This window comes from Propithecus coquereli, unplaced genomic scaffold (genome assembly GCF_000956105.1).
Source record: "Propithecus coquereli isolate 6110/MARCELLA unplaced genomic scaffold, Pcoq_1.0 Scaffold533, whole genome shotgun sequence".
In the NCBI taxonomy this organism is placed as follows: domain Eukaryota; kingdom Metazoa; phylum Chordata; class Mammalia; order Primates; family Indriidae; genus Propithecus; species Propithecus coquereli.
In genome coordinates this window covers 2,041,753-2,068,983 of record NW_012151208.1, presented here as the reverse complement: position 1 = coordinate 2,068,983, position 27,231 = coordinate 2,041,753, and the positions used below count along the sequence as shown (strand labels likewise).

Genomic DNA, 27,231 nt, shown 5'->3' with positions numbered 1-27,231 from the left:
AAGTGGTTGGTTAACAAATGTTCATAAGAAAAGGAGTGATTTATGAATTAAGATTTTTTTTTATATAGCTTGAGTGCCAGGATGTATCTGATAAAACACTGGATTTCAGTGCCGAAGGAACCTTAGAGATGATCTTATTTAGCTCTTTTATTTTTAGTGAAAAATGTGACTTCAGAAAGGCCAGTGACTTGCCCTAGTCAAAAACCAAGTTAGTGCAGAACCACTGGGGCTTTATCTTTCCCTCTTCCTTTCAGAAAAGGGTAATTGATTGAGAGGGCACCCTGCCTTCATGTCCAAAGATTTCACCCTTCATCCCCTCAACTACATTTTACAATTTTGCTCTGTGTGCAAGTGTTTTCAGTTTCGAATTATGATTCAGTATTGTCACATATAGGTCTGTGTACATATTTGTAATATTTGCTAAGGTGAATTTTATAAGTTGCAAGAAGTCATTCTGTCCTTGTTTTATAATTAGTCAAAGCGAAGCCATTACGAGATTCCCAGTATAGGGCATCTTTTTACACCAACACATCTGGCTTTGTCCGTGAAGCTAGCACTATATCCAAGTCCTAGTCAATAGCAGTCTCTACTTTCTCCTCTTAACTCTGCTAAGATTATATTTGTTGATCTAATATTTGTTAATTTTATTATATATATCTACTTTATGGTAATGGCCTCAAACTCATTTTGAAAGCAGGAGTATAAGAATGAATAGACAGAAGATGGTATTTTAGTCATAATAAAAGTATTTAATAAGGTATTAATAATAATAAAATTTTTTCTTTCTCATTGTTCTTAATTTTCACAAAATCCATTTGTGTTAGTATCATATTTTTAAATATGAGTGGTTAAAATCTTTTTTTGATATACTTCGCTATTTTTGTTCTACTTTAACATTTTTATCTTTTAAAAAGTGAGGTGGACATGAGTTGAAACACAGAGAACACAGGTGTATTGCAGAGAAGCCACTTTAAATATGGTTTTCCGTGAGGTCAGAACAGGCCTGCCTAATTATGGGCTGATTTCTATTTTTCAAAGTTTTCCTGTGTCTATGTGAAAGAAAAATTTTTGTCTTTTTAAAATCTATGTATAATTTGGGGGAAAAATTAAAAGCTAATTCACCCACACATAATACAACTCCTCACAACAGTGGAAGCCTATTTGCATCTGGGTTGGGCAAAGGTATTTGCACCTTAAACAAGTGCATCTGTCTTTGACAACAGACCAGGGGATTTACACAGACTTTGGCTATAAGGATTCCCTTTCATAAGATTAGGAAAGCATCTGGGGCTCATTTGAGATGAACTTGGCTATGTAGAGTCACTTCTTTTAGGAGGGATATATTTTGATTTGAATTTTAAAGGATGTGGAATATTTTGGCAGAAATAAGGAATGGGGTAATTTCAAGGTAAGGAAATACCCAGTATATAAGCATAATTGTCTTGTAGGGTTGTCCATGTGACCAGTTGTGCTAAGGGCTATAAGACTAGTGGAGGGACTCAGAGAAGTGAATAGACTGTCAAGGAAAGGAGTGATGGGTGCCCTGATGTAGGAAATGCAGGGAACTGCAGAAACTGAAGGATGCTCCCTGAAGGCCGGGAGGCAGGGGGTGGGTAGTGAGGGGCACCTTCCTGGTGGAAGTGATGTTCAAATTGCAACCTGAAGAATGAATAGGAGGTACAGAGGCAAAAAGGAGGGAAGGAAGTCTATGTGTAAAGGCCAGGAGCAAGAGAGAGCAGATGGAGGAACTGGGAGAGTGTCAGTGGAAGAAATTGAATTCTTTTAACTATTATGCTGTATTATACTATCTAATAAGCAGGTAGATAGACCAGGAAACCAATAAAGAGATCTGGGCTGGAGATTCAGAAGTCACCAGCATACGGAGGTTAGGAACAGGGACCAAAACCCAGGCAAAAGGTGAAGTGTCAGGAGGAAGAAAGCCAGAGCAGTGTGTTGCCCGGGAGACGGGGAAGTGGAGATGGAGTGAGTGTGGAACACTCTTTCAAGAAGCTTGGCTGTGAAAGGGGAGGGAAAGGGGCTGTAGCTAGAGCAAGGAATTGGGGTTCAAGGCAAATTTTTTGTTTTTTTAAGATGAGGAAGAATTGGAGGATATTTAAATGTTAATGGGGAGGAACTGGGGAAATAGGATAGGTTGAAGATAAAGGAGAGGTGGGGTTAATAGAGACATGATGACTCTGAGGAAGGGTTCCAGCGCAGAAGCAGGGAGCAAGTGCAGCAGAGCAGGAACCCCCCTTGGCTTACAGCCCATAGGTGGAGGAGAAGCTGGGTGAATGCAGGCAAGAGCATGGCTCTGTGGGCAGAAGCTGAGGGGAGTCTCATTTAATGGGTTCTATTTCCTCTAAAGTCTACAGTGAGTCTGTGTACTAAAGTAATCAGGGAGGAGTCGGTGGGTTGGAAGTTTTCATATAGAGGATGAAGTTTGAAGTAGCCACTATGGAGGATGAAGAAAAAAGCTGTCTCAGAAAGCAGAATAATTGTTATACAGAGGTCTTTGCCTTCTCCCTAATTATAGCCAGGGCCAGACACAGACACTAGAATAATATTAAATCAATAACTTTGTTCATAATAATAACTAATTTCACAGTAGCTCAAATCCTGATTACAATTGGTCAAATGAATGTTGAGAAATTAAAAGAAAAACAATATCCAAAAGTACTTTTTATTTTAAAATTTACTTTATTAATAGTAATTTAAAATATTTTATTAACAATTATACTTCTTCCAAGTGAACATGATTGGATTCTCCTGTTGGTTCGTTGGTTTCAGACACTCATCGTGGCTTGGATCCGAGCAAACCTCTATGTGTACATTTCTCGAGAGCTCTGGGATGACTTTCTTGGTGTGCTGTCCTCCCTCACGGAGTGGGAAGAACTCATCAATGAGTGGGCCAGCATCATGGACTCCTTGACAGCAGTGCTCGCAAGAACCGTTTATGGTGTTGAGATGACAAACCTACCTCTGGATAAATTAAGTGAACAAAAAGAAAAGAAGCAACGAGGCAAAGGTATTTTCACTCTTCCAGGGAAACACCAGCTGTCTGAAACTGGAGAGGAATGTGTATTTATAAGTCTACGCAATTAATGCATGAAATTTTATAATGAACTGAACCAACTACACAGTGTTTTTTTAATGGTGGCATTAGATTATGTCTCATATCACTCTGTTCCTTTAATGAAGATGATGAATTTCTGAGAGGAAAATGAAAGGGTATTAGTAGTAGTAGTAGTGATAGCTAACAGTAACAATTAGAATAATGGCTAGCACGTTGTACATATTAACTCTCTTCACTCTCATGATAACCTAATCAAGCAGATACTATTATTATCCCCATATCACTGACGAAGAAACTGAAGTAAGCAGACTTTACAGTAATTGACTGATTCAAGGTAACATAGATCAGAAGTGGTAAAGCCAGAAATTAAAGCCAGACAAGTTCAACTCAAGATGCCACGCTATTAAGATGTATTCTGTTGCCTCCTTAGGAAAGATGTGGAGAAATTCTGAATGCTTCAGATTGGAGCTATTTTGGCTTTGTTGTGTTTCTGGGTAAAAATTGTTTTGAGACCAAGAGTCTCAAATGAAAATGATGTTTTTCAAGGTAGACAACACCAGTTGTGGTTTCTGTTGGGAATGACAATTTGGCATCTGTTGTCTTCCTTACTGTTCTTAAGGACTGTAACATGGTCCTTGGATTAATTCATTTGCATTCCAGCTTATTCTGTAAAGATTTGAGGCAGTTTATAGAAATGCGTATAATACAGTAGATCAAATGCAAAAGGAAATAGGGGCAAAATGAGTGCAGGGAGCCACAGGAATGGTTATAACGCTGAAAGGCATGCCGTAGAGCCTCATGTGCTTGGTGGGGAGACTGGAAAGTCAAACGTTGGATTTGATTTTGATCTTTGCAGGCTTACATCAAACAGAGAATCACAGAGTACATAAGATTAAAAAAATCCATTTAGGTGATATGTATTAAGTAGGAAATGTCTGATTTCCTTAAGTAGTAAGCTTGACAGTTGATATCTCTGACATTTCACTTGGACACTTGTTTTATTTTTCTTGTGAAGGTACATCCTCATTCTTTCATACGCATAGTTTGGCTTGTGATTATCTTTCAAAATTTTTTTGAGCAATTTTGTGAAACCATGGATAAGTGAAAAATTCATGTTATTTTTGAATATGAGTTCCGTTGTGGAACCAATGCGGCATAGACAGCTTGAAAAGCAACGCAGTGTTTGGGAAGGATGGGAAGGATGTGGCTAATGAATGCACAGTATGTTGATGGTTTGGGAAGTTCTGTTCTCGTGATTTTAATCTTGAAAATGAGCCATGTAGGCAACCTGAGACCAAGGTGGATAATGATGAGCTGAAAGCTGTAGTGGAAGCGAATCCATCTCAGCCTATGCGTGAATTAGCAGCAAGGTTTGATGTTAGTATTCCAACAGTATTGGACCATTTGAAACAAATGGGCAAGATAAAGAGGCTGGATAGATGGGTACTGCATGAATTAAACAAGCATCAGAAAAGAAATCGTCTCGAAGCTTGCCTTTCTTTGCCGTCACAACATAAAGGCAAACCATTTCTACACCATATTGTTACATGTGATGAAAAGTGCATTCTTTTTGACAATCGCAAGCATTCAGCACAATGGTTGGATAAAGATGAAGTGCCAAAACACAGTCCAAAACTGAATATTCATAAAAAAAAAAGCTAGTGGTGTCTATTTGTTGGTCCAGCACTGGTATTATCCACTACAGCTTTGAGAAACCTGGTCAATTGATTACAGCGGATGTCTACTGCAACCAGTTGGATGAAATGATGAGGATGCTTGTGATTAAACAGCTGAGATTGGTCAGTAGAGACAGGCCCATCCTCTTGCAAGACAACACTTGACCACATGTTGCATAAACAATGCTGCTCCAACTATAGAGGCTGGACTTGGAAGCTCTCTGTCATCCACTGTATTCACCAGACCTTGCACCAACTGACTACCACTTCTTCTAGGCTTTGACCACTTCTTGCAAGGAAATATATTCAATTCCCAACAAGCTGTGGAAAATGCCTTTTGCAATTTCATCACCACTCGCTCTCCAGGCTTCTTCACTGCTGGCATAAGCAAACTACTGTTAAGATGGCAAAACTGTGTTGATAGTTTAGATGCATACTAATGTACTTTAATTGTAATGCTTCTTGTTCGAGATACAACAGACTAACTTTTGATTCAAAATCAGACATTTCATATTTAATGACCTTAATAGCTTTTTTTTGGTCCTAAGACCTGGGAGGAATGTCTCCTTCAAAGCCTCATAAAGGATACACATTGCTTATTGTAGTAGGCTACACTCTTCATTAATAACTTTATTATAGACTGTTTCACTTCGATTTTGCCATGTAACCTCAGGTCACCTCAAAACTTAGTGGCTTAAAATAACAACTATGTATTTAGATCATGATTTTTATGAATTGACAATTTGGCTTAGACTCAGCTGGTCAGTTCTTCTGCTAGTCTTATCTGGATTCACTTCTGTGTTTGTAGTCAGCTAGGCCATGAAATGGTCAGTTAGGCAGCTCTACTTCTAGGGATTAGCTGGCTGTCAGCAGGGCAGTGAGGTATGACTGGACCACATGTTTCATCAGCCAGCAGGCTAGCACAGGTTTGTTCACATGATGGCTGAGAGTTCGAGGAGCAGCAAGAGGGCAAGCTCAAATTGTCAATTTTGCTCTCAAAGTAAGTGATAGGATGAAGCCTAGAGTCAGTGTGGGGAGGAACAACAGAGGATATGGATATGGGGAGGTGTGAACCAATTACAATGATTAGTTAACCATATAGACATGCAGTTAATGGGACTGATTCTTATAATATCTCATTACAGTCTGAGAATGGCTTGCCAAAGCACTAGTTAATAAAAGCAAGTTAGTAAGAAGGCAAAACAAAGTAGTTTTAAGTACATGGCATTCCACTGGAACAGTTTAATCCAAGTTTAGATTTTGACTATCTAATGACATTGTTTTCTAACATATTTTTAGCAGCAGATGTTTTTTTCTCCCCAGTTGAAGCTGTATAGAACCCCTTTCTAACAAAATATTTATACTGGAGTTTTGGGATTGAAATAGGAATACAGAACCAAGAGCCTGGGCCCTTGGCCTCTGTTTCATCCTCTTTAATAGCTCTAAGGGCCTTTGTGTAGACCCAGGGCCTGACAGGATCCTGATGCTTTTAACCAGGAACTTGGCCCCTTAAGCCAGTGGTTCTCGGCCCAGAAGAGAATCTACCTGTTAAGGGTGCCTTTCAGGCTGGAGGAGGAAGGGAGCTGCGATAAGAGTTAAGACCCTACCTTCTCAATCTGAGTACCTTCCTTGCCTCCTGAAATTCTGGTAATCCTCACATGCACACATACACGCACATGTGCACTCCGCCACCCTGCACTGTTCTCAAAGTACAAACACAGATGCATATGGAGTAGGAAGGCAAACAACTCAGAAAACACTATTTTCAGAATGGCACAGAACACATTACTTAATTAATGACCATGCCAAATATTTCTGATTTATATAGCTTTATACTAAAAAGGATTTAAATATTTATTATAGACACACTTGACATCTAAGCACTCGTCTAGTGGAAACAAAAGACACAAGCAGAGGAATTTGGGTGTGAAAACAAGCCACTGGCCACTTCATACCTGTGCAGAAATCTCTTAAGTCTCTCCTTCTCTTTCTTCCTCTGTTTCTTTTGGATCCTTGACCTCTCAATGCAATAACAGAGCAGAGCAATATAAGAGAAAAGAAGGGAAGTTGAATCTCAGACTGCAGCATTTTATTATTTTGGAGCTTTGCTAAAGTACAGTTTTGTATTATTTATAGATTTTCATTATCCTCATTTGATGGGAATCTACAGTAGGCATGGATTTCTCTGGGGATTTGTTGGAGGGGTTGGCATCTATAGGATGCAGTACTATTCTATTATCAGGATCCTTAAGTTTTTGATTTATAAGTAGTGGTTTTTGGAGTATCCTGGGAACAGGGATGTAACTTTATTTGACATTGTTCTTGTATTGAGAAAGATTTATTAATATGTTCTTTTGTATATTGGAATGAGCAGTATGAAGATAATGATAATTTTCACGAGACTCTTATAGATTCTTGAAAATACTTTGGCAATAGGAATTTTTAGATTACTGATATATGACTAACTTCCTAAATTGCAGTGTAAGGAAGTGGTACCTAATTTGCAACAAGGGAATTGGCTCGCTATACATAATTGTATGCATGCCGTTTGTTGAGCAACACAGGCTATAAAATGAATAATAATAAATTCAGCATTTAGATTACTTTTCTTGTCTTATCCTTTATCAGGCTGTGTCCTAGATTCTCAGAAAGGAACCACTGTGGGGAGATCCTTTTCTCTCAGCTGGCGGAGCCACCCAGATGTGACCGAGCCAATGCGATTTAGGAGTGCCACCACATCCGGAGCACCGGGAGTTGAGAAGGCAAGAAACATCGTTCGCCAAAAAGCAACTGGTAAACATTTATTTAAATATTTCTCAAAAATAGTTGTTATCTAAGGTGGATTTATAGGAATAAAATGTTTTAAAATTCTACTCAAAATTTAAATATTGGGCCTTTTATCGAATGCAGTGTTTCTACATTTTAACTTTCTGTTCTGGTTATTTTTCAAATCACATTTTTAGATATTTGTTTCTAAATCCTCCATTGTGAAAAAGAACTTGGGATGTCGATATTGAGTGAGATAGTTGTGCAAAATAGAGAAAATAGAGGTTTTATTCGAACCTTGAAGGAAATAGATTCTTAATAAATACACCATTAGTCACATTATTGTCATTGGTAAACAATGTTAATCTTAAGAGTGTGGCAACCTGTTCTCTCAAAGAAAAGGAGAATGATGTATTTAGTTTTCAGGACTAGATGGAGACGTTTTCTTTTTTGCTGCTTTGGAAAATTGAGCTTTTCGTGCCTGTAGATGTTGTCCTTGTAGCCTGTATCAATTAACAAAAACTTGATTAAGAACCCCAGTTAATCAGACTGCTTTGCTACATTTTACTCTTAAATCAAAAAGAGAAATCTTTAAAAAGGAAGCCTATATCTAGTATTTAATAGGAACTTTAAGTACTGGATACAAGTTTTAATTTAAAGCCTCCTCTTCTCCAGTGACTTTGACACTGTAACTTAGGTTTAAAACAGCTTTATCTCAGTTACCTATAGTTTTTCTCATCAATAATATAATGCAATTATAATTGACATTTAGCATGTTGACTTCAGAAAATCACCAGATCCTCTGGTTATAAAACAGATTTATTTAAGCTCAACATATTCTATAGTGCTTACTTGGTAAAGGCTTAATACAGATGGTTTAGTGCATTAATTGCCATGTGAGTTGTATTTAACTCACGTTAGTTTTGAGCCCATGGATTCATGAAGCATATGTAACTCCCACATCTCTTTACCTTGGGAGCCACGTGGTGCTCACACTGCCATGCTGTAGCATACATGTTACGTGATGGATGGTCCCCTGGGCAAAACCCTGTAGTTGATTTGTGAAAATCTTACTTGTCGATGTTCTTATTGTTACAATTAATATTGACAATTTAATTGTTGCCTGTAACTCACACATAGAAAACAATAAAAAAATAACAAATTTTTCATTAAATTAGAAGGGATTGTTTTGTTTTTGAAGGTTTTATTCTGTTTTCGTAATAAAACACAGTGGCCCCAAGGAAAATTTTTTTTTTTCTAGTGTGGCAGTCAATGTGTTAGAATCCTTTTGGAATTTCTATGAAAATATATTATACTTTAACCCGAACTGCCTCATGCTTTTTTACTATAGCATTTGCTGGTAATTATCCGCTTATTTGCATGCACCTTCTATTCTACTTCTTCCTTCTTTCCGTCATTTCCTCTGAGGAGAGACCCAATTCCTAATTAACAGGCAACTTTTGAGGATGCTTATTCAATGGTTTCCTTTCTCATTCCAACTCCTAAAACCTCTTTTCTTTTGTCCCTGGATCCTTAAAAGAAAAGGATCAGAAATTTGTGACAAAGGTGGCATCCTGCCTGGTCTGCCCAGCCTTCCTGCTGTCCCGCACAGTCCTTGAATCACAATTATAATAAAGGTATCAATTCAAAACACTTTTCATTTCCACATTGTAATGAACAGCAAATCATAGTACAATGCATATTCTGTATGCCACTACTTGGCCAAAACATAGCCATAGAAGAGACTGCATCTTAGTTTTCAGCATTATTGTATTTTATCAGAATATGGTAGAGGCAACAGTATGTTTTAGAAAGTAATCTCAGTGCAGTTATGCTAGTGAGGTTATGTTTATCAGTGGTCTCAGGTGTCTGAGAAGCCATGATAGTGCAAAAACCAGCACTTTTTAAAAATCATGTAAAGGTATTTGTGGAATTTGTACTTAAAAACAATAATCCTGGCCTTTGTAGGATTAATTAAATTTAAAAAACATTTGGAATAATAACCTTTAAAATGTAATGAAGATGAGAGCTATTGAGTTGGACAGATCTATTATATTTATGTATTTTTATATATGTGTGTATATGTGTAGACACATATTTCCTATTGTAGTTTACATTTTAAAAAATTATAAAATACTGTGAATCTTTTTTGTTACCTGCAGAAACAATGGTCTTTGAAGATTTTACTATGTCATACTATTTTGTAAATTAATCTATAGAGACTAAATATTAGGGTCTTAGTTCTATTATTTTTATGTTGTATAATGTTACTTTTTCTTCTTTGAAGCCCAGAATATTTTCATGGTAGATTTACGTAGAGGCCACCTTTTTATGAGAGAGTGGCAACTTGTGAAGTTCACTTTTTCTACTTTTAGCAATAAGATGTTTATTATGGAAGACCCATTTAAATGTAACTTTGTTCCCTAATTCCTGTAAGGAAATAGTTTATTACATAATGACTTCCCCCACAGATCTCACTTAGGTAGAGAAAATATTTCCAATGATGGCATGAAGGAAATATAAAATAAGCAGTTGCAGAGTGGAGAAATGACAATTAGTTTAACAGAGAATGCAGTAGTTTATAACTTAAAAGACCTGGCAAGGGGAGTCTTAAAGAATTATAAAGGAAAACTCTGTCCCTGAGTATGAATGATGGTAAGAGTCTGGATGTCTAAAATGAGACAGCAATCAAAGCAGTCTTAATTTCCACATAAAACATTCCATATCTTATTATTTCTGAAATATCTAGTCACTAATTTTGGAAAAATACATAATCATTGATTTATAAAAGGAAAATTTTTTAAAACAACACTCAAATGAAAAGTCTGACATTCAGAGATGAACGAATCTTTCAGGAAATTTGAAGTCAGTTTGATATTTATGTGGACATTTTCTCTTACATATTACACTACACATATGTGAATTGTACTGTCCTCACATTGCAGATAGTCCTTTTACTGGCAATTTTAATAGGCAAAGAAAGGATGGGGGAAAGGATAATAAATAAAAGGTTTCTTTCACTTTTTGCAATGTGTCACTGTCATTTGTAGTTCTATTTCATTACTGTTAACTAAAGTCACATAAAAATAATAAAACAGCAAGTAAACCTTTACATTTTTGTTTTAGGATAAAACTGATTTTACTGATTATGGTCTTACATACATGAGGCATGTTCTCCTGTGTCCATCCATTTTCTCCAATGTTTATCTGACTAGCAGCATATAGAGAATTTAAGAGCATCATAAAGTTGACACTTAGGAAATATGGACTTGATAAGCCTGAAATGTGGTATAAAGGGTGGGTTTCATGGAGATTTTACCTTTTCTTTAAAAAACAAATCTTTTAATATTCAACTTGACTTTTATGTGCTCTTGAGCTTTTAAGACATTTTCTAATGATTAGCTTTTGAATACAGTCAGCTCTCAGTAAACCAAGTTCTGAATTATTTATTATTTATAGAACAAATTTAATCTTAGGCCAGATATTCTCACCATGATCTTTTTGTGTGTATCCTTTAGGAAGGGAAAACTGATTACGATGTCTGCCCAAATAAACAACCCAAATGTGAGTCTGATCACAGGCAGAAAAAAAGGAAAGGCTAAAGCTTATTATAAAGCATTACAAAATAAAATTGATTATTTGTAGATTGCCCATTCTCCTATGTCATCAGAATGACTGACTGAAAGTTGGCTGTATTTAGAAACTTTGATTAAATACTGTGCTTTGTACTGATTTCCTTTAAAGTTTAAAATGACCTCCTTTAAATGTTTCAAGAGAGCCCAGAAAAACAATAATAATAAAAAAGAAGTGAAACGTTCTGATGTTCTTCTGACATAATTGTTACTTTATCTCTCCTGGAAGCTAAGCGAAGCCAGTCTATCAGCAACTGTGTCCACCTTTCTGAGGCTTTGCCCGCCACTAAAAGCGTCCCGCTCCTCCTTCACACCGTGAGCGCTCTCTTACCTGGTCTCTCTTACTCTTCTTGCTCTCACAGGCTGTCAGGTACTGTAACGCTGTCTCATGTGTCCATCAATGTCCCTGGGCTTTTCCCACTTGCCTCTGGGCCTTGCTTCCTTTGTTAATATCCCCACATCACACATGTGTGCCTGACAGTGCATTCGTGGTTAATTCCGATGAATACAAATAATTGTTTTTATGTACCTTGACATTTGGTAGCAATTAGTCAAGAACAATTTCTGTGGCCCTGATCATCTTTGCATTCACAGTTAAGGGGGATAGAAGGATTTTAAATCATAGTTTTTAATAGGGGGAAATGTGATGCCTGCCTTAGTGTGTCTTCTATAGAGTACCTTAGAAAGTAAGGGAATTTTCATAAAATTTTGCAAAAGTTTGAGCATGTCAGCATTAGAATGCTTGCTATGTCTTCTAAAAAGTGAATAAACTGGAGAAATTATGCAGGTAAGAGTTCCCTGGAGTTAAAAAAAAGTCATATTTATATGTAATGTAATGATTGATTATGCGGATTCATGCTACTATTGAGATTTGAGTGAAAAAAAAATGTGAAAAAGTGGTAATTTCCAAAACAAAAAAACATTGTGCCTGTACAATTAAAATTGAATTTGACCATGTGTGGTTTACACACTGCATTTTTTACTAGGACATTGTAGTACCAAATGTGATTTTTGTCCGAGTCATTTTAACAAAAGGATTTACTTTGCTCTACAGTGAATAATTAGGTGTATGTATAGTTAGTTTTCAGTGATTCTAAGATGAACTGAATCTTCTTACTAAAGAGAGAAATATTTTCACGATCTTTTTTTATTTTCAGGAATTTGGCATTGTACATTAGTTTTTTTTAGTATTGAAGGTAGCCTAATTATGGCTTTCTGTAGTACTAAATTGTGTTGTACTGTGGTTTAGCAAAGCAAGATTAAAGCTTAAGTCATCTGATGAGTATGTAAAATACTATATTATTTAATTTACAGAATATAAGGGAAGAAGTTAGTTTTATGTTTCTTAGAAAACTCTTTTTCCCTCGTAAATACTGAAGGTGAAAAGCAGTTAGAATGGTAGTTGGGAAAATGATCACTAGTCTGTTAAATTACTGATGATTATTAAGTGCTTGATTATTTGATTTTCAAAAAACAGCTGTTGCTTAAAGATGATTAATAAAGTACTTAAAACAATTTTGTTCTTTATTTGGCTGATATGTACCCTAAAGGAATTTTTTTATGGTGAAAAGCTTTCTTATTTCACAGTCTATTTTTTTTCCGTATTGTCACTAAGTTTTTTGCTAGTTTGTTCAGAATATATTCTCACAAGAAATCTCTTCCTATTAGTAATCTCATTTTGGGAATGTTTGTTGTCATTCAGTATTACATTTTGTTTTACTAAGATCTTCACTCCTATGTATATACAGTTCCAACAGAAGTTGAATATGATTTAGAGCAGTGATTCTCAACTAAGGACAATTTTGGCAATGTCTGGAGACATTTTTTATTGTCACAAGTGGGACAATGCTACTGGCATCTAGTAGGTGGAAGCCAGGTTGCTGTCAAACACCCTGCAATGCACAGGACAGCCCCACAGCAAAGAATCGTCTGGCCCAAAGTACCGGTTGAGAAACCCTGAGTTAGAATGAAGCAGGCTAGGCTGGGTCTATATTTTCCAGCCTTTGCCATCCTTATTCTTGGTTTTATAGCACAAAGGGTGAAATGTCTTAGGAGTTTAGTGACTTTGAGAACAATCTGCCATTCTCTGTTTCATCTGACAACTACAGTAGTGAGCTCCTTCTTAGTCTGATGCTATTTATTCTTTACTATTTAAAATGATGCCATTATACTTTGTGACTGTCTTATCAAGAGACTGGCCCAAGGGCGATTTTTGTCAGTCCCCAGTCTTAGATTGTACATTCTCCACTGCTGGCATGTTAGAGTATGAATTTGTGCTCTAGTTAAATCCTAGTGTGTAGGCATATCCTGCTAACCTATTGCTAGGTAAGATGCAGACACTTTTAATTTTACTTTCTGGCCACAAATTCTTTACCATATCAATGATTGTTAATTTTGTTTTCATTTAAGTTAACATTTCTTGTTTTTGCTTCTAATGTATATGACTATTCAATCCACCAAAATTGTTTTTAATAATATAAGCAATAGAGAATTACTTCCCTTCAGCCATTGTTATATCTTATTCTGATCTCCTTTTGGGACTCCATTTGCTGACAGCAGAATTTGGGGAGGGTTGTTTGTATTTTGGGAGAGTCACAACCACCTGTTTCCATTGATATGAGTAGATACATAAAGAAACACATGGGAAGTAGAACTGGCACTTTCCATGATTTCCCTTTCTTTCTTTGTGGGAACAATTCCTTCCAGCTGTTTTGCAATTTTAACTGCTTTTTATGTTGGGACATTTATCAATCTGTAGCACTTACAGGCCATGCAGATGGTATATTTTATTTTTCTTTTAGGAATATTGTAGTAGTAGTAATTAGAGGATGAGCAGTCTCCCCTCATTCTAAAAAGACGTATTGGGATCTAATGGAAAACCTCGCATAGCTGCCTCTGCCTGTGGCTTCCAGGGAGTGCTCCTTGCCAGAACCTGGGCTGATTCACCTTTGGAAAGCTTGACCTTGTGGGAAACCTCAAGATGTTGAGTTGATATACATTTCCAGTGCTTTTTATAGGGTCAAGTTGGTGGTATCATGCACCATTTTTTAAAAATTAGGAAATTACACTATTTATTTTGCTGATGCAACCTTGTACAAGGGGTAGATGGAACCCAGAATTTTGGTTATTGGAGAATAAGCCTCATTCCACTTAATAAGATTAATTGAAGACACCTTAGATTAAAGAGTGAGTGAAATTGCTCGGAAAAATACTAAGAAATGTAGAAAAAGTAGAAGCTACTGAAGAACTTACACACTTTAATTTAATCACACTGACTCTTCTCTCAGTGGGAAAAAATGAAATTAAATAATCCCCATTTGATCATTTTTCTGGTGTTTTGAATGGAGTTTTATAAAGTAATGGTTTAATAATTGTATTGTGTAACTTACCCAGTCAAGAGATGAGAAAGTTAGTGCCTTTAAAATTTGGATTATTGGGATTAGCTAGTTTTTAGAGAGTAAATGATTTGGTGAATCTGAGATAAAATTTATAATAGCTCTTTGAAGTGATTCAAATAGAAATTGTGTGACATTCAAAACAGGATGAATTAGATCTCCTAGGATTTATAATATAATTTCTAAATAACTTGTTCTTTTTCTATTATAAATATCAAATAGTCCTGTATCTCGATGTTTGCATGTCAGTGCTAAAATGATTTTCACTTGTTGTGGAATAGTAACTGCTCCAGCTGACAATATAGAAATGGGAGCAGCTTGATCATAAATTGCTCTTTCTTAACAAATAAAGTACCAGCAGAGGGAGCCCAAGAACTATTTAAAAAGAGAAAAGGAATGAAGAAAATATTTTGCCCTTCATTTATACAAAACATGTATTGAGTATATACTTCATACAAAGTTTGAGAGAAGGCTGAGAAATGTACAATTATAAATCATGAGACTGGGTAAAAATTATGGGATAAGGAGAACTGAAAAATTTGTTTTACACTGTCTCATTTGACAGTCAGGTACAGGAGTAGCTCAGGGCCCCAACAACACAACAGCACACTAGGTATTGTGGCTGTCCTCTCCTTCCCACTGCAGTCATCAATGCTCCTGCCTCGGCCACTGACGGTTATTTCTACAAGCTTGGACTTTCTCCATCTGAGAAGTCCCTCCTGACAGTTTTATAAAAACAAAGCCTTAAAAGCTGCGTTAGGCCAGCCTGTTGGGAAGGCAGACCAGCTGGTGGTGGCAGGCTCTTCATCCGTCTGCTGTGCTGAGGACCAGTGGGGACACTAATTTGGAAGCAATGGTGCTGTGGCTGTATTGCATCCCACCAGATGGCGATGTTCTTTATCTTTAGGAAGATGCTGCCAGCGTTGGCTCAGTTCTTATTTGCTTCTGCTCATAGCAGAAACCAACATCTATCAATTTTTGGCATCAGGTTTAAGAGAATAAAACACACTCTTCCCACCATCTATAAAAACTGGCACTTGCCAATTATTTTTTAGAAAGTTAGGAAGCTCTTGGGCTCCCTCTACTGATGTTGGATTAACACGTAGGTTTATTAACAAATATAAACTCTTCCCAGAAGGTTTTAGCATCTTACGTAATTACAATAAACAATGAAAGAAGACAGCCGGAAGGGCTGGCCCCACGGTATCATCTTGCTTCTGTTGCTGAAGGCTGAAGAGACTAGAAATAGACCCGTGAAAAGGGCCTAGTCTGTGCTTTGGGATGTATAGGTATATAAAAAATTTTGCACATACGCCTGTGTTTCTCTGTGGAAAACTTAGCTATTCAAGAGAAGAGGGAGGCAGAGACAACCCGGGAAAGACGAGGCTTTAATGGGTCTGTTGTTGCTTCCTTGGTTTATCTTTGCTTGTACTCTGAACTCAGTTTCCCATCAGCATCCAAATTTAGATTATGGTCTAGTACTTTGAATTGTAAGTGAAGGATCGCATAAATTTCATAGCCTGGGGTCTTTAACTATATCAATATACTATAAAGTGGAATTTTCATTTGGATAGAAAAAATAAAGCGCAACCCTTTGTCGAAGTCCCATATATTAAATTTAGAATCTTTCTACATACAACTTCTTGAGTAGGTTGAGCCATCGTTTTGGTTTGTGGCTCAGGTTAAAGGGTTGCACGGAGGGTGGCCCATTGGCAGCAAGTCTCCATTTCTGGTGAGGAACTGGATGACACAGCCAGCTAAGATAATACAAGCTGAATTTTGATCAGCCTTTTCTTAGTTGTAGTGAAACTTTGACTAATTAAAATTTTTGGAGAATATGATATAGTTGTGTGGATTTAAAGTTTTATGACTTCATCAGTGAGTGTAGAGTCTAGTGAGGAACATAATGGGGTTTACACACATAGGACTCTGTGGCAAGTCACGTAGGGGTATGCCCAGGGCAGCATGGGAGGAGGGATGGAGCAGGTGTGTGGTTAGCATAGTGGAGCAAACAGGAGGAGGAAGAAGAGCAGCAGGTGCCAAGTAGGTTAGTAATGTTGGAGACCAAAGTAAGAGATGGTTCCTTGTGGGGGGATTGTTGTGTGGGGTGAGATCAAGGAGAGCCCTGTATTCACCCTGATGAGCACTGATTTGACCCTCTAATGATAGAGGGTCTCACAGGGTTTTAAGCAGAGTGGCACGGTCAGATCTTTATTTTAGAGGGACCTCTCTGGGGGCCATGTGGAGGACAGATATGAGGGTGGCAAGAAGAGGGGAGCGGTGACTAGTTGGCTGGATATTAAAATAAACTATGCAAAAGATGATGCAACTCTGAAGCTGTGACTCTAGAGAGAGAGAGAGTAGGGTGATTAGGGTAAATGCGCCTTGGATGGTCTTCAGAGATTAAAATGAATGGTGTAGTTTAGAAATGAGTTAGGAGGAAACTCATTCTCTAGGGGAATATAGTTTGTAATAAACTAGCCAAGATTATCTAGATGGTCAGAACTCATCTGTGGTTTTCTATTTTATGTCATTCTATGTATTGATTCTCTAAAAATACCAGCAGATCATTTTTGTGCTTTAGTGATTAATTCAACATTGCATTTGGTGATATAAGCCATTAAATAGTTATAGCATTTCATTTTGGACAGTGAGCATTTGTCTGTTAAAAGGAATAATGTAGTTGAAATTCCCACGTTTCTTTCGTCTGCCTTTAGGATGTGTATGTGTGTTATTTTCTACTCTCCTCATATGTAAATTACCCATTTCGTGCATCTCTTGTTACCCATTTTGTGCATCTCTTGGATCTCTGGATCTCTCTTTCTTGGCATGCCTGCCCCTAAAATTCCAAATGACTTTTATAGTTCTTAGCCATTTTTGTGGCCTTTTTTCCCCCTTCACTTTGATTGAAAAATAAAAGGTTTTGTAGAACTTAAGAGGAATATGTATTCTTGGAATATAATATTGGTTTAGCAAGTGTAGGAAACTGATGATGTAAAAACAGATTATCTTACTATAAAATTCATTTTTTAGATTAGTTGTTTTAAATGATGAAAATATTTTTGAAAATCTTTAACCACAGCCCTGCATGTTTTATGTTAATGCTCACAGAAGTGGAAGAGTGCCAGCAGGTGGAAAATGCACCTGCAGCTGGATCCGGTCATCTCATGGCGGGACAGCAGCAGCAAGTCCTTCGGAGCAGCAGCACATCTGACATCACTGAGCCACTGTGCTCAGATTCTTCTCAGGGTACATGATGTCTCCAATTATTAAAAGAGAACTGTAGATTTTGGCCAGGGATAAAAAGCTACATAAAGTTTTGTGGTATACATTTGTTCTAAATATATTTATTTTGAGGGGATTTGATTTTTTATTTAATTACAAGGATGTGATTTTTGGCAAAGAAATATTTTCATTATTTATTTTAACATAATTATCTAAATTTTATATTTTTATATATACACATCCCACTTTTTTCAAGGTTGGCATGTTCAAGGCCTAGAAAGGAGTCCAAGTGGCTAGAGTAAGAGGGAGGCGGAGAATGGTACAAGACATCCAGGAGGAGTATCACGTTAGGGAGAAGGCAGGGGGGCAGGATAAGGGGAGAAGTGGGGAAATAGCTGCAAGAAGAGCTTTTAAAGTTGAAATAAGAATGCAGAGCTGGCCGGACTTTCGAAAAAGTTTATTAGCAGCTTGCAGACTCTGCTGAGGTTGAAAATAATAACTTTTAATAGCATTAATCTACACGGTTCCTCCAACATTCAGTAACAACAGGATGTGGAAAGCAAGGAGGCAGATGGTTTGACCTGTCAACAGTGAATAATGTATTTTACAATGAAAGCACACGTTTAAAACGTGTCTAGTATCAGTGAACCTACTTATTCTGTTTTAGTGTCATGAGTTAATTAAGAAATAAACCAACCTTATTAATCTACAAGTTATCTCATATCTCTTAGTGTCAGGGTCATGGTAGTCTCATCAAATGAGTAAGGAATTATTCCCTCTTAGAAATCCTCTTGAAATAAGAAAACATTGTAAAAATTAAGTTGAGGAAAATGTATTATCGGAAAGATTTTCTACTCTTTGAAAGGTTTTGTATAAGATTATTGTTTTTTTCCCATAAATATTTGGTAGAAACCACCAGTTGCCGAGAGTTTTCTTGTAGAAAGATTTTAAAATATTCATATTTTAACAAAATTTTAGTAAGAGAGGAGGAATACATTCAAGAGATCAGTTGTACAATATGGTGACCATAATAAGTAATAATATATTGTATTCTTGAAAATTACTAAGAGTAGATTTACGTGTCCTCACCACAAAAAAAATGGCAAGTATGTCAGATAATGCATGTTAATTAGCTCAATTTAGGCATTCCACAACATATATGTATATCAAAACAACATGTCATATCTGATAAATAAATATAACTTTTATTTGTCAACTTAAAAAATTTAAAAGTCCAGTTAAAAAAATAATTATAGGACTATTCAGATTTTCCTTTTCCTATTTTGATTTGGTAGATTGTTTTTCTAGGAATTTGTTCCTTTATTTTTTTCAAATTTATTGACTCTAGATTATTCATAAAATCCTCCTATGATCTTTTTTAGTGTTTGCAGGCTTTGTGGTGGTATTCCTTTTTTTTTTTTAACTGAAACTCGTTATGTATACTCTTGTCAATCTTTATTCTCAGGCAGTACTGAGCCACTTGACTGTTGTCTTCTTCCTGTCGGCTTACCTGGCCACGCCAGGCAGCTTTTCTCCGAGATACCTTCCCCAAGGACCCCAGGGAGGGTCTTGCTGCCCACCCCTGTGCTAATGTATTGCACTAATCGAACATGTTGGCCACAGCGAACAGCATCTGGTCTGCTCTCTCCAGAGCTCTCTGTGGCCAGAGACCAGGTCTGCAGTGTGGACTTGACCCATAGGCTACCAATTTGCCAGACCCTTAACTCCTGCTTTTACATATCTTAGGATATTTAAATTCACAAGCTACCTATATGTAAAATCATTTTCCAATTTTACCATGTGAAACATTCTTTCTGTCTATTTTCCTCCATATCTCTAGGTCAAAAGGTAGAAAATGTCCAGAATTTGAGTTCTTCAGAGCCGATGCCTATTCAGGAGAATAAAGGACATGTGAAGAGAGAACATGAAGGAATACCAGTAAGATGTTTTCAGACCATATCGGTTTGTCATTAAAAGTAAACATATAAATTATTGTACAATAAATACATTTATTGGTGGCAGTGACACTTAAAAAAAATTACTTTTTTTCCATTTAGACCAGTTATAGGCCCAAATTACCTTGCTTTTAAGATTTTTCTTGCTTTGCGTGTAAAATTAGTCACATTACAAAAATAGGAAAAAAAAAATAACATGAAAATGGAATTTGCCACCTGGTCTGTATGTGGTACCGTGTATTTTTAACCTACATTTCAGATTCCCCATTCCTGACGTGAGTTTAGGTAGCCTCCACCTAACATGAGTCACTAGATAAGTGAGTATTCACAAAGATCTATTAGAGTTTCTTTTTTTAAAAAACATAAAAATTGCATTTACTGTTTTTTGAAAAAAACAAATATGAAGTATAAAGAAGAAAATGTAAACATAGCCTGTAACTCATTTACACAGGTAACTCCTATTTATTAATTTTTAAAAATGTAGTATATAGGCCCTTTTGTTACAACAAGGGGGTCTGTTTGCCATTCTGTGGCAAACGTATCTTGCTCTTACTTTGTACACCTATATCTTGTTCTTGCTCTGTAAATCTGTCTTGTCCTTCCTCAATAAACTTCATTTCACACTAAAAAAAAATGTAGTATATATTCATGGAAAACTCAAACATCACAGAAAGGTAATAAAATAAAAAGGGAAGGCCTCTTCCAACTCCTGCTTATCTGGAAGATAACCACTGTTAAGTGTCTTGTTTCTTTATTTTTATAAAGGGCACATGCCAGCTTACATTTGTATATTCTGTTTTTCAAGAATGAAATAAACACCCACAAACACACCCCAGTTTCAAACTGGAATATTTCCAGTGTTGTTTTTTGGCCTCTACGTATCTTATCCCCACCCTCTGTTACCTCCCTCAGAGAGTGGCATTGGCTGGGCTTAGTGTTTATCATTCCCTTGCTTTGCTCTATGGTTTTGCTATGTATGTATATATTGTCAAACAACATACTCTTTAGTTTTCTTTATTTTTGAACTTTTTAATAAAGTTTTTTATAGTTATATTGTTGCTTTGTTTATTCAGTTATATATTTCTGAGGTTTATCTACATTGTGGCATGTGACAGTAGTTCAGATTTTCTTTGGTCTATTATGTTCTACTGTGAATATACCACAAATTATTTTTCCATTTTTTTATTCATAGACATTTAGATGGCTTCCAGGCTATTTGTTTTTATGGTAATTATACCTATGTACATTCTTGTATGTGTTTCAATATCTACTTTTTAAGTTTTCTCTATGATGAAGTGGTTATCTAGGAGTGGAATTAATGAGTTGTAGAATAGAAGAATGTTCTTCTTTATAAGATAATGCCTGTTTTTCAAAGTGGTTGCACCACTTGTATTTCTGCCAGCAATGTGTAGAGTTCCCATTCATCTACATTCTTGACAACACTTTTTATTTTCAGATTTTTATGTTTTTATAAGTCAAGTGGGTGAAAATGGGATCTCTTATTTTACATTTCTCAGATTACTAATAAGGTTTAAAATTTTTCAGTGTATTTATTGGCCATTTTTATTTCATCTGTGAAATACTGATGTCTTTTATCATTTTCCTATTGATTTATATTTTCTTCTTTTATTTACGTTAGTTCTTTGTTTAGTCTCAATACTGATCCTATTTTGGTTATGTTTTTAGCAAATTTCTTCCAATGTGTGGTTTATATTTTCACTTTCTCTATAGTGTCTTTTGATGAACAGAAGTTCTTCATATTCTCTATTATCATTTTTATGGTTAGGGTTTTGTGGAATTTTTAAAAATCTCAGCTACATAGGGATAAAAATATTACCTTGTGTTTATCCTATAAGGATTTTTTTCAGTTTTGCTTTGCACATTTAAGTCTTTCATCCATCTGGAATTGATTCTTGTTTGTAGTATGAGGTAGGGATCCAATTTCATTCCCCCCATAGATAACTGTTTTGTCTCAGGTCCCATTTACTAAATCCATTTTTCCTTTATTGATCTGAAATGCCACCTCTTCTCATATATGCTGTTTCCCAGATGTGCAAGGCTTTATTTTGATGCTTCTTATTTTTTTATTTATTTTTTTTTGAGACACAATCTTACTCTGTCACCTGGGCTATAGTACAGTGGCATCATCATAGCTCACTGCACCCTCAAACTCCTGGGCTCAAGCGATCCTCCTGTCTCAGCCTCCCGAGTAGCTGGGACTACAGGCATGCACCACCATGCTCAGCTAATTTTTTCAATTTTTAGTACCGATGGGGTCTTGCTCTTGCTCAGGCTAGTCACAAACTCCTGACCTCAAATGATGCTCCTGCCTCAGCCTCCTGGAGTGCTAGGATAGTGCTTCTTATCTTGATTCGTAAACTCCGTCTTTCATCAGTTCAATAACTCTCTTTACTCTGCTCTTTAATACTGCTTCCATTGGGATTTTTAATTTAGCAATTATACTTTTTGCTTCTGAAAGTTCAAATTTATCCTTTTGAGCATATTTTATAATTTCTAATAATCTCTTGTTGCTTGCTCATCTTTTAAATTCTCATCTTTTATTCCTTTAAAATGTTCACAAATTGCAATTCTGAATTTTTTTCTGACTGAAATCTTGGGGGATTCTAAATTCATTGTTTCTGAGACTCTTATACATAATGATTTATTCTCTTTGATGTCTGGTGATTTTTGATTGTGAGTTCCTAGATGGCTGATCTTAATCTGCAGAAAATCTGGATGTCTAGATTGATGAAGTTTTACCAGGACAACATTAGCATTTGTTTCTTCCACCACTTAGGGAGTCCTCCATATAAATCCCGGAATCTTGGTCATTTTGCCACTGACAGTGGTAATATTGGATTTACCTTTAAAATAGTCCCATTTCACTGCTATGGTTTCTGCTCACTTTTGAGGGCAGCACGTGGATCTCTTGGAGGTTTCTTTTACTTCTTGTGAACCCCAAATTGCAACCAATGTTTTTATGTAGGATCTAATTCTTATGGCTGGAGGGTATTTTGTCTCTCGTACAGTCAGAAGCAGGAGAGCCTGCATTTTGCTTTTCAGCTAAGGAAATATACTGAGTATATTTCCTTTTAACACACTAGATATATATCATCCTTCTAAAAGGGTATGTAATAATTTTTTCATATAGTGTTAGAGTTCTAAATATTTTATTCATGGCCTACTTCATTTTTTAGCTTAATAATTATTCTTTCTTTTAATTATGCATCTTTGTTCCCCCTTTTCATTTGTTTGCTTCTTTAGTATTTATCCCTTTAGTTGGCTTATTGAATTCCAGATTTTATTTTTTTTTAATATATACTCTGCAGTGGGGGGCCTTAAATTTACACCTTGACTCCTAGCTTTATTCTCTATCTCAGCAGTTTTAGAATTTGTTGCCCAATTATAGGACATTTTCTTTGAATATTTAGCTCAGAGATGAAAGTTAAAATGTCAGAAACTTCCTCAAGTTAATTCGTTCGTTCGTTCTTTCCTTCCTTTGGTTTGTCATCATTCTCATTGTCACCTAGATTTATACCCTTTAATTTTCCTTCACTCCCATATGCAGCTGATTGTAAGCTCTTGCCTGTCATTCTGTAGCATTTCTCTTATTTATCTATTCTTCTTTCTACCAGCAAATGCTTCATGCCCTCATTCCTAAATTGCCATAACTTTTCCATAGCTATTTTCTTCACTCTAATCTCTCCCACAGATAACTACTAGACTTATCTTTCTAGTTATGTTTTTAATCACAATAAGCTATTTTATGTAACGTATAGTTGCTCAGTTTGTCAATATTTGGTCAAAAGTTCTAAACCTAAGGTCGAAGGCCCGCTGGCAGCTGTCTGTTTTAGAAGGTCTGCATTTCTTCTTACCTTTTTCCTTCTTCACTTGGTGCCCTGCACAGCCTGCTGTAATCAGCTTCCTTTCCTCCACATAGAACTTTCCTGTTACCACTCAGTGCTTCCTCCCCTAAATCCCTTCTTGTCTTTCCTCTACCACTTCATGTCTATTGCCTTTTTGAGTGACTCTCCTGTAACTGTGAGCCTAGTAAGGTAACAGTTTATTCTTCATACCTTTCAGAGAGAGTTTATTTGCATGTTTTGCTTATGTACATTGTAATTACTTTGCGTAATTTGTGTATGTTTTGTCTCTCCAAGCAAATTATAAATTTTTAGAGGATGCAAATTGCCTCTTGATTTTTTTAATCCTTTGTATTTAATACAAGGTTCAATGTTAAGCAGTGCTGAGAAAATTCTGTTGCACGTTACTAGAAAGACACCTTGAGTGGACTTTTCGAAGTCTGGGTAGAGTTTGCACCTTCCTTGCCAGCACATTTACCATTTGTGTGGGTGAGAATTGAGTTCACTATATATGTGTGCTTAACTGGAGGAAGAAATGGAACTCTAAAATAAATTACTTCCATATAATTTGGCATTCTTTCTTAAATCAGTTTAATTGGATGTCATTTGACAAAGTAGAGGATATAAAGTTTCAGATCTTGAGTAATATATAATTCAATTATAGTAATTTGTGCACACATATCCTTCGAATGGAAAACATTGTTCCATTTTTTGTTGCTATTATTATTGTTTGTTTCTTTTTCTTTAGAAATTTGGGCTAGAAACTTAAGTCTCATAAAAATTAATACTTTCCTGTAATAAATAATATATTTCTTTCTGTCTGAAGATCTTAGTTCGAAGAAGCAGCAGCCCTGCTGAGTTGGATTTGAAAGATGATTTACAGCAGATGCAAGGAAAATGTAGGGAAAGACAAAAGAGTAAGTTCCAGGAAATGTGGTCTGTGTTCATCTAACTACAGTGTTGGTGTGTTTTGTTTTCTTTTTACTTTCTAACGTGAGTGATATGCTGTCAATTGAAGAAAGATGGCTGTGAAATGGGACATTTTTAACCCTGAAATCCCAGGATTGCCGAAAGGTTAATCCACACATACAGTAAAACAATTTCACTCAGTTACTTGTACCTGTGAGGTCTGTCTTTCAACCTCTGTGGCTTTGTCCAGGTAATAAGCACAATAAATGCTAATGGCTTGGGTGAGCAGACAGACCCAGAAGGAAAAATTATCTTCCCCAGACAGTTCCCACAGGCTAAGAGCAAAAAGCTTCAGAACTACATTGATGTCAATGGGATAAGTGCTTTAAAATTTGATTGGAATCCTGGGAAATACTATCACATATGTAAAACGTAGCCTTAGTACTCTGCTTTCCTGAAGTCAGGTGCCAGGCCACCTCCTTCTGAGAGTAGCACTTGTTCTTGGTGGGGGCAGAGGAGCTCTCCTCATGCTCCACCTTCACCCTGTTGGCTTGGAGTTCTGTGGAAGATGAGGTTTGGGGCCCCACAGATTGGCCATCTGGTTACTGAGAGAACTTTCAGTTCTTCGTAAGTGAATAGAAGACAGCAGATTGGAAACAGTGAGGCTGGGAGACTGTCAGCAGCAGATACAGAGAGAGCCGGAAGGGTGAGCAGACAGAAAGGGTAGACACATAAAATTGCTAGGAAGTAGACAGGAGACTTTGAGGACCAGAACTGTCTAGGTTTTTTTATGTAAGACTTGATAGCCCGGCCTCATTATATTATGACATATTAGAACTTACTATTGTTTAAAGGGGAGAATTTCTGTTGCAGAAAATCTTTTGTATTGGGACACCTCATCCCCAAATGACCCTGAATGAGTCACCCTGGGTTAGGTCTACAGCATCTTTAGACTCTGCTGGCTGGCAGAATAAACTTGTGTTTGTGATGGAATCACTTATTACCTTCCTCTACTCACTGTCATTCTGTAAGTCTCAGTCAACTTTAGGACTTGGTGTAATCTTTTGAGTATATGGGATACTGAGTGAAGACACTTTGAAAAGAATGCCACTTGAGTGGTATGGAATGGTGCTTGTAATGACTATTAAAGCCCTGCACTTGGAAGATTTATTTTGTTGACCACATGGGTACTTTTTGAGCCCTTATCTAGTTCTAGGGGTTCTGCCCAAGCCCCTGAACGATTTCTGCTGTGTCAGCTATTTAAGTCTTTAATTATTAATACTTGCATATCAGTAATTGTGAACATTCTGATTTTCAGCTATTTGTTATCTCAAACTTTTCTTCTTCCATTGTGCCAGATGACAGTACCAGTAGTGACACGGCTCTGGGCTATAACAACGAGGCAGAGCTATGCATGAGCCCATGGCAGACCTGTGAGGAAGACCAAGAGCTGAACACTCCCACAGATGTTGTGGCTGACTCTGATGCTCGCCATTGGTTACAGCTGAGTCCCACTGAGGCTTCCAACTTAACAGGTAACTACATATTTGAAAAAGAGGCACCAGTGCGAACAGCTGGGAGATCCCAGTGTTCCCTAGTTATAAGAACTCTCGGGATCTTTTGGCACAATGTGATGGGAATGCCACCTCCAATTATATTGGTGTGGCATCGCTGACAAGCTGTTCATGATCAGTCGTGAATTCTTGAAGTCCTGTATGTAAAGGGTTCTAAAACAGTTATGGGAGGAAGGATGACATGCTCGTGACCACTGTGTACCATGGGAGGAAGTAACGGTATTCATGTCAAGCCTTTGCCATCCCTGATTGAATTTGTTCTATTCTAGAAAGATTGAAGAGTGATTTTTTCCAACTTACATGTGTCATAAATCCAGGATAGCTCAAGGGATTTAGATAGCTTATTGATTAATATTTTTAAAAATTTTTATTATAAAGTATTTGGTACAGACAACATAAGTTGTGACATTTACAGTATGTAAGTTATGGGACACAGTAACAAAACAAACACCAGTGAGTCTACTACCCAACTTAAGAACTAGAACAGCACCCAAACCAGTGAGGTCCCCTAGAGGCCCTTCTCAATTCCCTTCTCTTCTCCTGTCACCCTAGCCTAAATTTGTTTTTATACTAATTCTCTTGATTTCTTTAAAGTTTTAGCATGTGTGTATGTCTTTGAACAATATGTCATTTAGTTTTGTTCCTAAACTTTAAAAAAGTGATGTCATACTCTGTATTTTTTGCAACTTTTTTTACCCTCAGTATTATGTTTCTAAGATTCATACACAGACTACAGAGCCAAACTTTTTGGGTCTGCATCTAGGCTCTGCCAAGAAATTGCTGGGTTGGGTGCCCTTAAGCGAGTTACTTAGTCTCTGTCGTTTAATTTCTTTACCTGTAAAATGGGGATAATAATAGTCCCTACCTCATAAGGTTGATGGAAAAGTAAATGAGTGAACATCTAAGTCAGGTACACAGAACAGTGTGTGTGGAAGTGCTCTGCAATTTTGCGTGTTCACATGTACACACATACACACGCCCACACGCATTGTGTGACCCTGGGTAAGTGAACCTCACAGAGGCTCAACTTCCTCACTCAGCACTTGTGACCAGGCTGTTGAGACTGGGGACACCAAGGAGGAGATGGGCTTCGTTTTGCTTTGCTTTGTCAAATGCCAGGAGAGACTAATGCTCTCAGGAACTCAATGTGGGAAATGCTGACC

At 36.7% G+C, this 27,231-nt stretch overlaps 1 protein-coding gene across 1 annotated transcript in view; it reads left to right on the top strand.

Moving 5' to 3' along the window:
* The window catches only part of RALGAPA2 (Ral GTPase activating protein, alpha subunit 2 (catalytic)), a 303,038-nt gene that overhangs the window by 92,062 nt on the left and 183,745 nt on the right, over positions 1 to 27,231 (top strand). Inside the window, exons 15-20 of the mRNA XM_012657226.1 lie at positions 2,788 to 3,025; positions 7,378 to 7,542; positions 17,654 to 17,791; positions 19,608 to 19,705; positions 24,412 to 24,502; positions 25,853 to 26,029. Coding sequence (XP_012512680.1) covers positions 2,788 to 3,025; positions 7,378 to 7,542; positions 17,654 to 17,791; positions 19,608 to 19,705; positions 24,412 to 24,502; positions 25,853 to 26,029 — 907 coding nt within the window. The remainder of the gene's footprint in view (positions 1 to 2,787; positions 3,026 to 7,377; positions 7,543 to 17,653; positions 17,792 to 19,607; positions 19,706 to 24,411; positions 24,503 to 25,852; positions 26,030 to 27,231) is intronic.